An 11,427-nucleotide genomic window follows, 5' to 3' on the forward strand; every position below is an offset into this window, starting at 1 on the left:
AGTTGATACACAAGATATTTTGAAAAGTGTTCAATATTCTCCAAATACTTTGCAAATCTGTTATTTCAAGAAGCCAGTTATTGAAATGTACTGAATGAAATGAGAACCCACAGAATTCAAAACCTGTTCTCAAAAAGTATTGTTTTATATATTTGTAAATTTACTCAGTGTATGAAATAATATATATCATAGTCTTGATGTGATTCTAAAATTATTTCATTGAAGGCCTTTTACTTTTTTTAAAAATATAGTTTGAAACAAATGAATGCAAAAAGAAAAAAATTAATATTGTAGAAGTGAGCAAAATGTGAATCTTTGCCATTGAAAAAAGTAGCCTATTTTTGTTCAGACCTGTCAGGTTGTATTGACTGTTTTTTTTAATTTCTTTTTTTTAGGGATCGTTTGAAGTCATCTCCCACAACAAAACTTTCAGGATATGAAAAATGGAAATTGAACAGATCAGTGGTATGTGTCTTTTAAAACAAGTCATGCATGGTTTTTGGTTCATTGTAAAGAACCTTCTTTTGTGTGTGTCACTATATGATACACTATACTTTGATTATACAGTATATATTTGAGGTTATTTGAGAATCTTGTTTAAATTACACTGGATTTGATTATATTGTTAAGTTTTGTTAAGGGTGTGCCATTAAGTACAAAGGGAAATGCTCATCACAATTACACTGCCTGAAAATAAATTTTGAGCATATAATCCACACAATATTTTTATTATTGTCATTTCTAGGAATGGGAAAGATTTAAAGTCCGCTTCAAAGATGCTTTGAGCAATCTTGAGGTGTGGCGGGGGTCCTTCAAGGAGGTGGAAGGTAAGCAAAAACTGTACCGTTATATTGCTTTGCAATAGCATGTTTATCCAGTTCACTGTTTTAAGCTCTGTAAATATATTGTAAAATTATCATATTCATGCACTAAGGTACTTGTATAACAAGGAGAAACATATGGACACTCATAAAAAGCCCTGTTTCCAGTAAAGTTGGAAGCTTTTAACTTATTACAACCCATCCCAACAGGCAGGTGATAGGCACCAAACATAATCAAACTCTTGTGTTACCCAGCACAGTTGTGATCGAGGTAAATCGTGTGCCTTTAAATGGTCTTGGGATAGGACGCCTTTAGATTCACACATCATACTAGCTGGGTTGGTCCAACTCTGCTGGAGATTATTGCTAGAGTACAATCAGTGGAATCAGCTTGATCGGCACACGATAGTGAATTACCCCCTAGGGCTCAATAAGGCATTTACAACAATTAAGCCGATTCCACTAATTGTATTTTACCAAAAATCTCCCGCAACTCTGCTAGGGATTATCACTTTAATTAGCACACGATGGTAAATTACCTCCTAGGCCACGATGAGGCATGTTAACCAATTAAAGTTGATTCCACTGATTGTACTGGTAGAGTGGACTGACCTAGCTAGTACAATGTGTGAATCTGAGTGTGGTCTTAGTATAATAATGATGGTGATTAGATGGCCCCATGAGATGGGTTGCATGGTCGCACAGATTTATGTACGTGTTCCACCATTGCTCACCTGCACATACATCTGCATGTACAAAAATGTGTCCAGAAAGCCTCATATACAAATGCTGTATTCCACAATGAAAGATGTCACTGAAGAATTACTTCATTATTTTTCTAGATAGTGGAAGTTTAAAGACACGTACATCTTTTATAGAGTTGAAAAAGTTGTCAAATAATGTAGTACAGTGTACTGTCTGGTTTGTAGATTTTACAATTTGCCTTGTAAATATTTGGTGACTTTGCAAATATGGTTTTAACAAAATTAATTGACCAGTGTTTAAATTGGAGGAAGATACAAGCAAGATTCTTTTTCATTTCAGGTCATTTTGGTACTGGCATCATGTCCTACTTTCGCTTTGTGAAGTGGATCTTCTTTTTGAACGTCTACATAGCAGTCATAACATTCTGTGTTATCACATTGCCCCATTTGATACTTGAGCCCCATGATTTTTTGGCCACTGTTGCTGTTACACCTAGCTCTTCCCAACAGGCTGGTGACAATATGACCAATGTCACTATGACCACTGAATCTCTGACCACCCTCACCATGACTACTGTGATTGTCGTCATTGACAATGGGACCAGTTCCAGTAATGACACCAGTGGGGGGACGGCTGCTCTGTCAGGTATCATGTTTATATTTACACTGTACTAGCAACACAATTTTTCTGTAAAAATCTCTGTTGAAGACGGACGGACGGACGGACACACACACACACATACACACACGCACACGCGCGCGCGCACACACACACACACACACACACACACACACACACACACACACACACACACACACACACACACACACGTATGCACACACTTAGTCACAAGCTATTATATGTTTGATCAAAACATACTTGTGGATATAAATTAGGAGAAGATAAAGCATTATTCCCTGTCTGTTGTTTAAAGCTTTTTATAGATTTCTTAATTTTTTTGTGGTGCGTATTTCATTTAGGAAATAAGGACTATGTAAGTCAAGCACAAGAATGTACTCTGGACTATAGGGTACATCTTCAAAACAAGTCCATGAATGCCACACCAGGAGACTATATCTTGGATTTTTTGCAAGGCACAGTATGTGTATAGTCTTATGTTCTGTGGCTGTGTACTGCACCATTTTAACTTGAGTTGTTGTCACCTAAGGGAGCAGGTTTTTGCTTAAGGTTGCCCTTTAATATTTAAGACTGTTTTATAGAATAAAGATTTTACTAGGATTTTTGTTTATAGTTATTGATCCAGTTTTTATTACTAGCATCTAACAATAAGTTATTTATCAATTTCAGGGATTTATGGAAGACACCATCTTGTTTTATGGGCAGTACTTCAACAAGACCTTTCTGGACAAGCAGACTGTATACAACATGTCCCTAGCTTATCTGTTAGCTACAGCTGCTTATTTCCTGCTTAGTTTGATTCTCATGGTCAGGAGGTAGGTTTAGAACTTTTGATTTTTTAAGTGACACTTAATGACTCTTCTCGGGCTCTTCTCTTTATAAGTGCTGTGGAAATGTTTTGAGTGAAACTCATATTGGATCTGGCACAGTCAGGAAAAAATAAAAAATTGTGATGGTCAGTATGATGTGTATTTCCCCAAAAAGCCTGTAATCTGTTATTTCATTTTGGGTGAGTTTATATTTCTTTTAAACATGTGATAAATATTGTACAAATTTAGATTGTTAATATGATTTTTTTCCAAAAAAAAAAAAAAAAATTCTCTCATTAAATTCAAGCTGAAACACAAAAATGTTTTGGCATTTGTAGGGTGAAGTGCAGTTAGACAGGAACAGTACAAATTAAGGGGATAAATTACTGGTCACAAAAAAAAAAAAAAAAAGACCAGATATTGTATCAGAAACTGCTAAGCCTTAATAAATTGTGTAAGACCCTAAAGTAAACTGTATACAGCACACCAGATATCTAGAACACTTAATCATTCTTTACACTGTGATAAGACATGTAACCCAACATAAAGTTAGGCAACACATGTGATTAAATATGGGGCAACAAAGTAGCAAGCATTAATTTTTTTTCTCATTTATACTAGGAGATTGAAATCGAGTTAACTACAGCAGTTCTGAAAAAATCAGCATAAACCATACAGTAATTAGATATGAAATAATCATCAAATTTAGTACAATGGCAATGTACAGCTATTTTGAATGGTATCCAGTAAATAAGCAAGATCAGGGCTCTAGAACAACATTTCTACATAAGCTATAGCAAAAGAGATTTGTTTCTAGTGAACATTCCAGGAATTAACTTGTAGTATACTAAAAATTCACCTATGAACTCTGGCATGAAAATTGAGGGATCTGGACTTTCTCTTTCCAGAAACATCGCGCTGCTTTCTGGTCGGAAGATTATCCAATATTTGGGCCACATCTGCTGAAGGGCCGTCGATATTTGGATTTCTATTAAAATCAAAATGATGCGGTGCTCCTATGGTTTGGTGTGTAAAGTCATCATCTTCAACATATGCTGGATTGATGACGCCACGATCTGAGAAATTATCACCGTGAAATCTTCCATCTCTTTCCATGTGTGGATAGGCACCTGGTCTCTCGTTATATCCATCATGTCTTCTCCCACCCAGGTGATCCTGATACCCGCCATTTTGCCACACATTAAAGTTGGGAGGTGGGCCCTGGTCATGTTCCCTACCATCAGGATACCTCCTACGGGGATCACTTCCATATGGGTCAGGTCCTCTTCCATACCCCCTTCCATGCTGGTCATGTCTACCATAGTCATGCCCATTCATCCTTAGCTGCTGATTATTTCAAACTGCCTGTTACAATATACGTATCTCCCTGTCTTTGTTGGATAGAAAGGTGTTTTTTTTCCCCGTTTTATCAAACATGAAAGTCCGGCTTGAACAGACTTCTACATACACAAGGCTTTTCCCTGAAAATTTGAAAATCATTTATATCAGTCTATAGTACATTTCTAACAAGTGTTATTAACTGATCAAAGTGAAAGTGACGTTGAAGTCTACCTGTACTTTCAACAATACACAATGCAGGGTAATCAGCCCCACCCTCTAATATGAAACTACACCGAAGCCCCATGAAAGTTCCTGTTTCACAACTAATACATACCAAACTGTCAATAACTTTAACAACTCTGAAATATGATCTTAACTCAGTAAGGTTAAATAAGATATACCTGTCATGCAGTCCACTTTGTGGGTTATTGTATAATTCTTCAATATTGATCCGTTTCATACACAGAACCACATGCTGTAGCATGCATGCACGAGCAGTTTGTATAGCAAGGTCCTGTGGAATGTCCACAGTTGAATAGGCTAATATGGAGTACCTATTGTCAAACTACACACTCGAAGCAGGGTACCCCCACTGTTTGCTTAATCACATGATCAATAATATGTTTACCATTTCTTAAGCCTGGTGTCACGATTTCGGACTTATTCCAAGAACAGCACCGTCATCTATTACTAAGCACTGCTACTCAAGGGTTCCATATCAAGTTACAGCAAATATATAAAATGGATTTAAATCTTGGAAAGGAAGAAACCTAGCTAGCCCTCTTACTGTTACATTATGAACAGGCAAGTTAATCAAAAGGTATGTATTGTATTATACAAACTTTGCATAGCTTAAATCACAAAGACAATACTTGCTTGCTTACCTCTACAACAATCTATTCATCAGGTTTAATCATTTTAAAGCAGTTTACTTGTGTCCTTAACTTGGCTTACAGGCCGAGGACACCAGTTTGAAGGATCTACATTGTAACATGAACATTAAATCAATATACGCATATAACATATCATGGCAAATAACAACTTTTACCTTGTCCTCTTGCACCAAACTCCTACACCAGGCTACTACCCCGAAAGACCTTTTACTTGAAGAACACGCTCAACAACACGAAAAGGCACTTTGAGCTCCAAATCTGTAGGTTCCAATCAAGGTCAAGTCCAAAATGCAATACAGCAGGGGATACTGCAATATGGTTAGGCTTGGCTAAACCACAATCTGACTGAAACACATTTTAATTTGATAACCACCTGTTGAAAAATTAGTCTTGCGCCATATGCTTTTAAAAATCTTTGCTTAAACAACTACCTACTTATGAAATACTCAGTTTAATACCTTCCTTCATAACCCTTCTCTGTGGTAACTATCCAAAACCTTTACAAACCAAACATGAATACCCCCCAACCAACAAGGAAGTTTTCTTTGAACTTATCACCTGTCAAGGCATGTTTAATGAAGCAATCAATAAAACTAAACCAAAGAAAATAGAGTTTGAGATTATAAGATGACGTTTCAATTATACAATAAAATAACACACTAATAGATCAATATCATTTTTTTTTGCTAACTTTGGCATTAAATGAACACAATAATCATGACTGTTTGTATAACCTAATAGCCTCTTTAGTGCTGATAAAGTTGAAATGAACTAGACTACACAAATTTTCTGTTCTTCCAAGTGTTAGAAAATGAATTTACAAGAAAAATTATATGACGCAGTATGGTCCCAGTCAATTTAATGTATATTCCTTCAATGCAGGTTATGTAACCAATAATTCAGTTACAATGCATTCATATTTCATGAGCAAGAATGTTAAAGCAATTCATGAAAGTTCTAATTTGGCAGAAATCTTAAAATGTATATTTTGGTATAAGATGTTATATAAATTATTTAAGATATATAAATATTTTTTTACAGATTTGACTTTACAAATAACTATAACTCTCAGGTTTTCCCAAAATTAAACTGCCATCAATGTCTTAATCAGTATGGAAACTAATTTATCTGTCTACATTGGACAAGTTTATTTGCAGAAGTTAACCATGCTGTTTGCCAACTCTTATCAGACCAATCTGATACTGCATACACAAGACTATGTGGATGTGGAGTTTATAAGTCTCTGGAACAGTTATAGTGGTAGCCAAGCTAAATGACGTAGACATATATATGCACATTCAACGCAGACATGATTCACATCATATGGGTTGACAAAGTTCATGTAACTGACTGAATTTGAGCAATATGGGTAAGTAGAACAGCTTGACTTAAATGCTTTATAGTGCTTTATGAAAACGCCACATTTTGCTCTTACAGCAATTTTGATCTATTACGTCAAAAATAGTCTGTTCACTTTTGGAATAATTTATGTAGGGCTCTGTTCTCATAAAATACGTAATTAATAAAATTCTGTTATACATATGCATACCACGTAAATACTACTGTTGATCATCAGTGTTTGGTCACTTTAAGCTCATACGTAAGTGCACTCTAAACACGTTTGATGGGAAACAAAATATTATATCAAAAAATACTAGTCACACTTAATACTCTTGCGGCAACCTGATGGTGTTATCAATTGACTACAGAAAAATCAATCCACTGATTTTATCTTCTAAAAATTTCAGTATCAATTCATAAACAGCATGATACATTAAACATGGAGGGGGATGGGAGAGACAAAGGGTAAGGGCAGTTTTGGAGAGATAAGAGTTTTTATTCATTTAACAGCAAGAGCATCATAAAATCACTGTAAATGGATAGAATTCAATATGATAAGGGTGCTCAACTATGTATCAGGCAGTTAAAAATAGGGCATGCCATTTACTTAGAAAAGAACTATCTAGGCCATGCAGTTACTTCTGCAAACGTGTAGAACGCTGTATTAGTTATGCCAGATATATGCAGGTATAAGGAGCATACATGATTTACCTAGAAAAGCTATTATCTGGAACTACCACACAATTTACATTGAAAAAGTTGGCTGCATTTTCGGAATTAACTGTTGTTAATTTCTCCTACTGCACAATTAGGGTCTATCAATTAACTCCAGTTGTGAAGAAAATATTGCTTTATTTTTTGCTTCCTATTTTTTTCATTTAATTTCACATTTTATATTCTCATTCTGCAAAACAAATCAGTTCTTTAAAAATGACTATGGGAAAAAACAGGAAACAGGCAGCACAGAGAATAAAGTGCATGCTACACATACAACTATCACATTCATTTCTAAATACATCTGTTCTGAAACAATGCATTAACTCAACAAAAAAACACATACTACTCATGACCATTTTATTTTATTACTCAAAAGCAGATAAATACATGTACAATTCATACCAATAAAATATAATAAATATTACAATTATTGCATCCATGCTGACATGTCTATATTTGTTTTCATAATATGTTGTAATAATTAAGCAATTTAAATAGTATACCTTAGAAAAGAAATTGGATACCATGCAAAATAGCCCCCCTCCCCTCCCAAAAAAAAAAAAAAATCAAAATGAGCAACAATTAATTGATGGCAAGGAAAGGAAAATGTGACCGCCTCTAGGGGAGTTGAGTTGATAAATAATTAAGTTTATCTCAGAACAACCATGTGTTGAATCACACTATTTAATTGTATAACCACGTATTTCTACCATGCACATACTTGTACCTGAAATGTTTTTTTAGAGTCAAAGAAGTGGTCATATCCTTGATGGTTTGACGTCGCCTCCAGTTCATTTCCTCATCTTCCACCTCTACTGCACTGTCCACAAGGTCCACCCCTAAGCCTGATGCGGGGACGCGTGATGTGGGGCCCCTGGTGAGAGTGGTCCTCATGGTGGATCGTCTCCGAAGACTGCTCCTGCTCTGATGGGATAGGGAGCGTGCCCGCGACACAGTGAGGTGTGTGTCAGAGAAGGGCTGGTGACTAGGGAGTTGAGCAATGATGTTTGCAGCAGCATGACTGCCGTGGCGAGGTCCTCTTTGCGTGGTATGAGTATGCGTCTCGGGGGAAGGGAAGACCGAGTCATTACTGCCACCTATAACAGTGAAGTGTAAGTTTATAAGATGTCATAACTGGATGAGAAATTACATGACACTATATAGATATTGTACTGCACTGAAGTATCGAGGTTACTTTGATACTTTGTGTAAACAGTAGCAGAGTGAAAAGTTTGTGCAATACTACAAATGATGAAACAAACTGGTCATTTCTTAGAAGTTATAATTCAAAATGAAACTATCACATATGAATCCATAATCAATAACATTTATAAAGTAAAATGTAATAAAATCTAATAAATGACCATTCCTTGCTGCAGTAGATGTGTCCTAAGAATTGCTGCTCAACTAACACAGTGTGACTCTTAAGTAAAGGTAAATAAAATTGTGGAATCCAGAAAGTACTTTCTGTTAAAGATTTTGACATGCTCTTAATATATGATACAATTAGTATAAAAGCACTTCCGGGAGATATTTTGTATTTATTTATTGGTTTGCAAAAAATACTTTGTCATTGTAATTATTTTAATTTACACTGATTACAAGTAGGCGCTGGAAAACTGACGGTGCCTGTCCATTAGTCCAAAACATATCATGTCATGTTTGGGCTATATGTTATAAGTTCAGAAGAGCTTAATTGATGTAAACCATCACATATATATATATATGGTAAATGAATGGCCCAGCTACAGATATACACAACTACATGTACATATACTAGTAATGATTTTTAAAAGAGTAACTTGGAAATTAAAAAATATTTACATTGAGATACTGTATATCATATAGTAGACGTTCCATACAAAAAGCAAAGAGAATGTATAAATAATGGTATTGCATGAGTCTGTTCCCTTTGTTGAAAACAGCTGTTTAGATAGGGCAAAACAAATTACTACTCTCAGGATATCCTGAGCACCCGTGAGGATATAGAAGATTTTGAGTTTAACCCAGTCTTTAAGGGCTAGAAATCCTGATAGCTTGCCTGTGGAATGCAAGGAATCGTATGCTTTAAATAGTACAAGTAATGGGTCACTTAATATTTATTTTACATATTTTATCATAACATGTACATGTACTGTACTTTGGGTGTGTCCTGTGAAATGACTCCATCATACGACACAGAGATTACAGAATTAAGCGGAAAAAGCAATAGATAACATCGAATTTAGGTTATAATTATATATAATAACTTGCGTCCACTTAATAACATCGATAATGTCATACTGTAGCACTAAACCACCGATCGGGCCTGCACGGTCTAGTGACTACATGTATGTAAAAATTTAAAGGGTCTCAATAAATTTCAGAAATTAATCAATTACTAAATCAGAGAAAGATCGTCTCACCTGTGTCTACTATATCAGGGGCATATGTTACGGACCTCCTGTTCTCTCTACTGGCCATAGCATTAGTTATTTCAACCAAACCAAGATAAATAAAAATAATGAATCTTCTGACTAGAACAAACTTTCGATACTTCCGGATGTACAAAAAGGCAATTAGCCAAGACAAGCCAGACACCTTGTTTTCTACAGCCTCGAACGTGTTAACCCACCTGAACATTATGCTCACATAATGTAAAGTGATCTGTTAACGGAACAACACTCGAAAACGGTGTGCTTTGATCCGTTTTTCTATATGTGTGCTTGTGCGACTTACTTTGAGAGAAAATGAAAGCGAAAGTCAAAGACGTTTCGGGACAGTGATGCAAATCTCAGCAGCTGATTTTTTCACCAATTTTTGAGTAAACAAAATAGAAATCATATGTTTATTTCTGGACATTGTCGGCTAATTTTTCGACTGAATGATTCAGACCAATAGTAACTATAATGGGGGGGAGTGGTAACTACGGGTTTATCTTAACTGAAAAGCTCAAAATGTTGGTCTAAAATGAAGTTCTGCGATATTGTTTTATTTTTTCGCACATGTAAGAAAAACCAAGGAGTTAAAACCTTCTGTTATAACTCCTTGGAAAAACGAAGTAACAAGTCTAACAAGCAAAAAAAAAAAAAAAAAAAAAAAAAAAAAAAAAAAAAAAAAAAAACAAGCTTGCTCTTAAATGCTTTTAAAACTAGGTTGGTGCATGGAGAAACAACACCGTCTGTTGGGCTTTCTGTGGTCTTTCAGAATGTACGGCATACCTGTATTAAAGTAAAAAGGAAGATTGTAGTCTTCGTACGCGTCTAAGCGAAACAAAATTATTCTATTAAAATTGTAATAGAGTTTTTTAAAATAAACATTTGTTTAGCAAAAAGGACCAAGAAAGAAGTTATGATGATCTGAGAAAAGAAGCATAATTCAGGCTTTATATTATGGTAAGTAGTGGTGTGTGTTTGAAACTGTGCGTGGACAAGCACAAGACCTGCATAACACCTGTGCTCCGCCTTGTCACATGGATGTGTCGGTATGTACGCGGCACTGATGAGAAATAAATCACAAAATAAGCTTTTTAAATTTTATTATGCGAGATGCGTGCATATCTAAAAATTAACAATAGTAATAAAGTAGCCAAAACTGTGACAGTCATTAAAATGAAATTTGAGTAAAAGAGATAGACAGAAAGAAAATGAATGTAGTCATTATTCGCGCACAAAACTCGCATTTTGGCAAATTTTGTAAAACGCATAATTGCGTACACGAGATTGAGAAACATGTAGACAGGCTAGACAGGTTTTCATGTGGTTGTCAGAAATTCAAAAATTGGAGCTCGGTATCCAGCCGCTAATTTTTTTTACCAGAGACTTACGTCCCGTTTTTCCTGCGCTGTTCTTGGAATGACATCTTTTTACTCAAACGGTTCATAGCAACTTGGACAACAAATCTTGTTTTATTCGTTAAAGATAGCAACTTTTAATTTAGAGAGAAAAGAATGCTGGCTCAAACTTTGGTCGTTGTCTGCCAAGTCTTGCAGAAATCAGAATGATTTAACTACATGCTGCTTCATGGCAGTAATGAAAAGATTTCAGTAAAATGGTTTTGTAATGTAAGAAGGTTAACAAGAGACAATTGGATAATTGCTGTTAGAAACACTTTTTTCTTCTAAATACAGCGTGAAGAAGCTAGTGATTTATACGGGCTTGTCATTTTCGGGTTAGTCTGCAC

At 35.4% G+C, this 11,427-nt stretch overlaps 3 protein-coding genes and 1 long non-coding RNA gene across 10 annotated transcripts; 2 read left to right on the top strand and 2 right to left on the bottom strand.

Annotated features, from left to right (window-relative positions):
• The first annotated feature begins 387 nt into the window (after positions 1–387).
• Positions 388–2,999, top strand: LOC147763662 (uncharacterized). Its single transcript, XM_087003994.1, has 5 exons — positions 388–465; positions 746–827; positions 1,866–2,171; positions 2,507–2,625; positions 2,835–2,999. Exons 3-5 carry the CDS (start codon positions 1,886–1,888, stop codon positions 2,982–2,984), a joined length of 555 nt encoding a protein of 184 aa, XP_086860120.1. The 5' UTR covers positions 388–465; positions 746–827; positions 1,866–1,885; the 3' UTR covers positions 2,985–2,999.
• A 428-nt stretch (positions 3,000–3,427) lies between these two features.
• LOC147763663 (uncharacterized) lies at positions 3,428–6,191 on the bottom strand. 3 transcript variants are annotated; one of them, XM_087003996.1, is made up of 2 exons: positions 5,667–6,191; positions 3,428–4,455 (listed from the first exon to the last, which is right to left on the bottom strand). In XM_087003996.1, the coding sequence occupies exon 2, from the start codon at positions 4,310–4,312 to the stop codon at positions 3,830–3,832; it is 483 nt and encodes a 160-aa protein (XP_086860122.1). In that variant the 5' UTR covers positions 4,313–4,455; positions 5,667–6,191; the 3' UTR covers positions 3,428–3,829. The 3 variants fall into 3 exon arrangements, with proteins under 3 accessions (XP_086860122.1, XP_086860123.1, XP_086860121.1); XM_087003997.1 differs by lacking the exon at positions 5,667–6,191 and adding an exon at positions 4,717–4,874; XM_087003995.1 differs by lacking the exon at positions 5,667–6,191 and adding an exon at positions 5,364–5,501 and having other exon boundaries at positions 3,429–4,455.
• Positions 4,953–9,157, top strand: LOC106151470 (uncharacterized). 5 transcript variants are annotated; one of them, XR_015332785.1, is made up of 4 exons: positions 4,953–5,135; positions 5,395–5,526; positions 6,366–6,577; positions 8,011–9,157. It is a non-coding gene; the product is annotated as an uncharacterized LOC106151470 (long non-coding RNA). The 5 variants fall into 5 exon arrangements; XR_015332786.1 differs by having other exon boundaries at positions 4,957–5,135; positions 5,395–5,468; XR_001237228.2 differs by lacking the exon at positions 5,395–5,526 and having other exon boundaries at positions 4,954–5,135.
• Positions 6,571–9,791, bottom strand: LOC147763664 (uncharacterized). Its single transcript, XM_087003998.1, has 2 exons — positions 9,672–9,791; positions 6,571–8,363 (listed from the first exon to the last, which is right to left on the bottom strand). Exons 1-2 carry the CDS (start codon positions 9,727–9,729, stop codon positions 7,951–7,953), a joined length of 471 nt encoding a protein of 156 aa, XP_086860124.1. The 5' UTR covers positions 9,730–9,791; the 3' UTR covers positions 6,571–7,950.
• Between the last annotated feature and the right edge of the window lie 1,636 nt (positions 9,792–11,427).

The sequence above is a fragment of the Lingula anatina genome, chromosome 2, assembly GCF_051362555.1.
Source record: "Lingula anatina isolate TDL-2025a chromosome 2, LinAna3.0, whole genome shotgun sequence".
Lineage (NCBI taxonomy): Eukaryota > Metazoa > Brachiopoda > Lingulata > Lingulida > Lingulidae > Lingula > Lingula anatina.

What these genes read in the sequence shown, in the direction of transcription:
- LOC147763662 (XM_087003994.1), top strand. Translation starts at nt 1,886, where the DNA reads ATGTCCTACTTTCGCTTTGTGAAGTGGATCTTCTTTTTGAACGTCTAC. An exon ending in GGGGACGGCTGCTCTGTCAG is followed by an intron (nt 2,172 to 2,506) that starts GTATCATGTTTA and finishes TATTTCATTTAG; the next exon opens with GAAATAAGGACTATGTAAGT. An exon ending in TGGATTTTTTGCAAGGCACA is followed by an intron (nt 2,626 to 2,834) that starts GTATGTGTATAG and finishes TATCAATTTCAG; the next exon opens with GGATTTATGGAAGACACCAT.
- LOC147763663 (XM_087003996.1), bottom strand. Translation starts at nt 4,312, where the DNA reads ATGAATGGGCATGACTATGGTAGACATGACCAGCATGGAAGGGGGTAT.
- LOC147763664 (XM_087003998.1), bottom strand. Translation starts at nt 9,729, where the DNA reads ATGGCCAGTAGAGAGAACAGGAGGTCCGTAACATATGCCCCTGATATA. An exon ending in CCCTGATATAGTAGACACAG is followed by an intron (nt 8,364 to 9,671) that starts GTGAGACGATCT and finishes TCACTGTTATAG; the next exon opens with GTGGCAGTAATGACTCGGTC.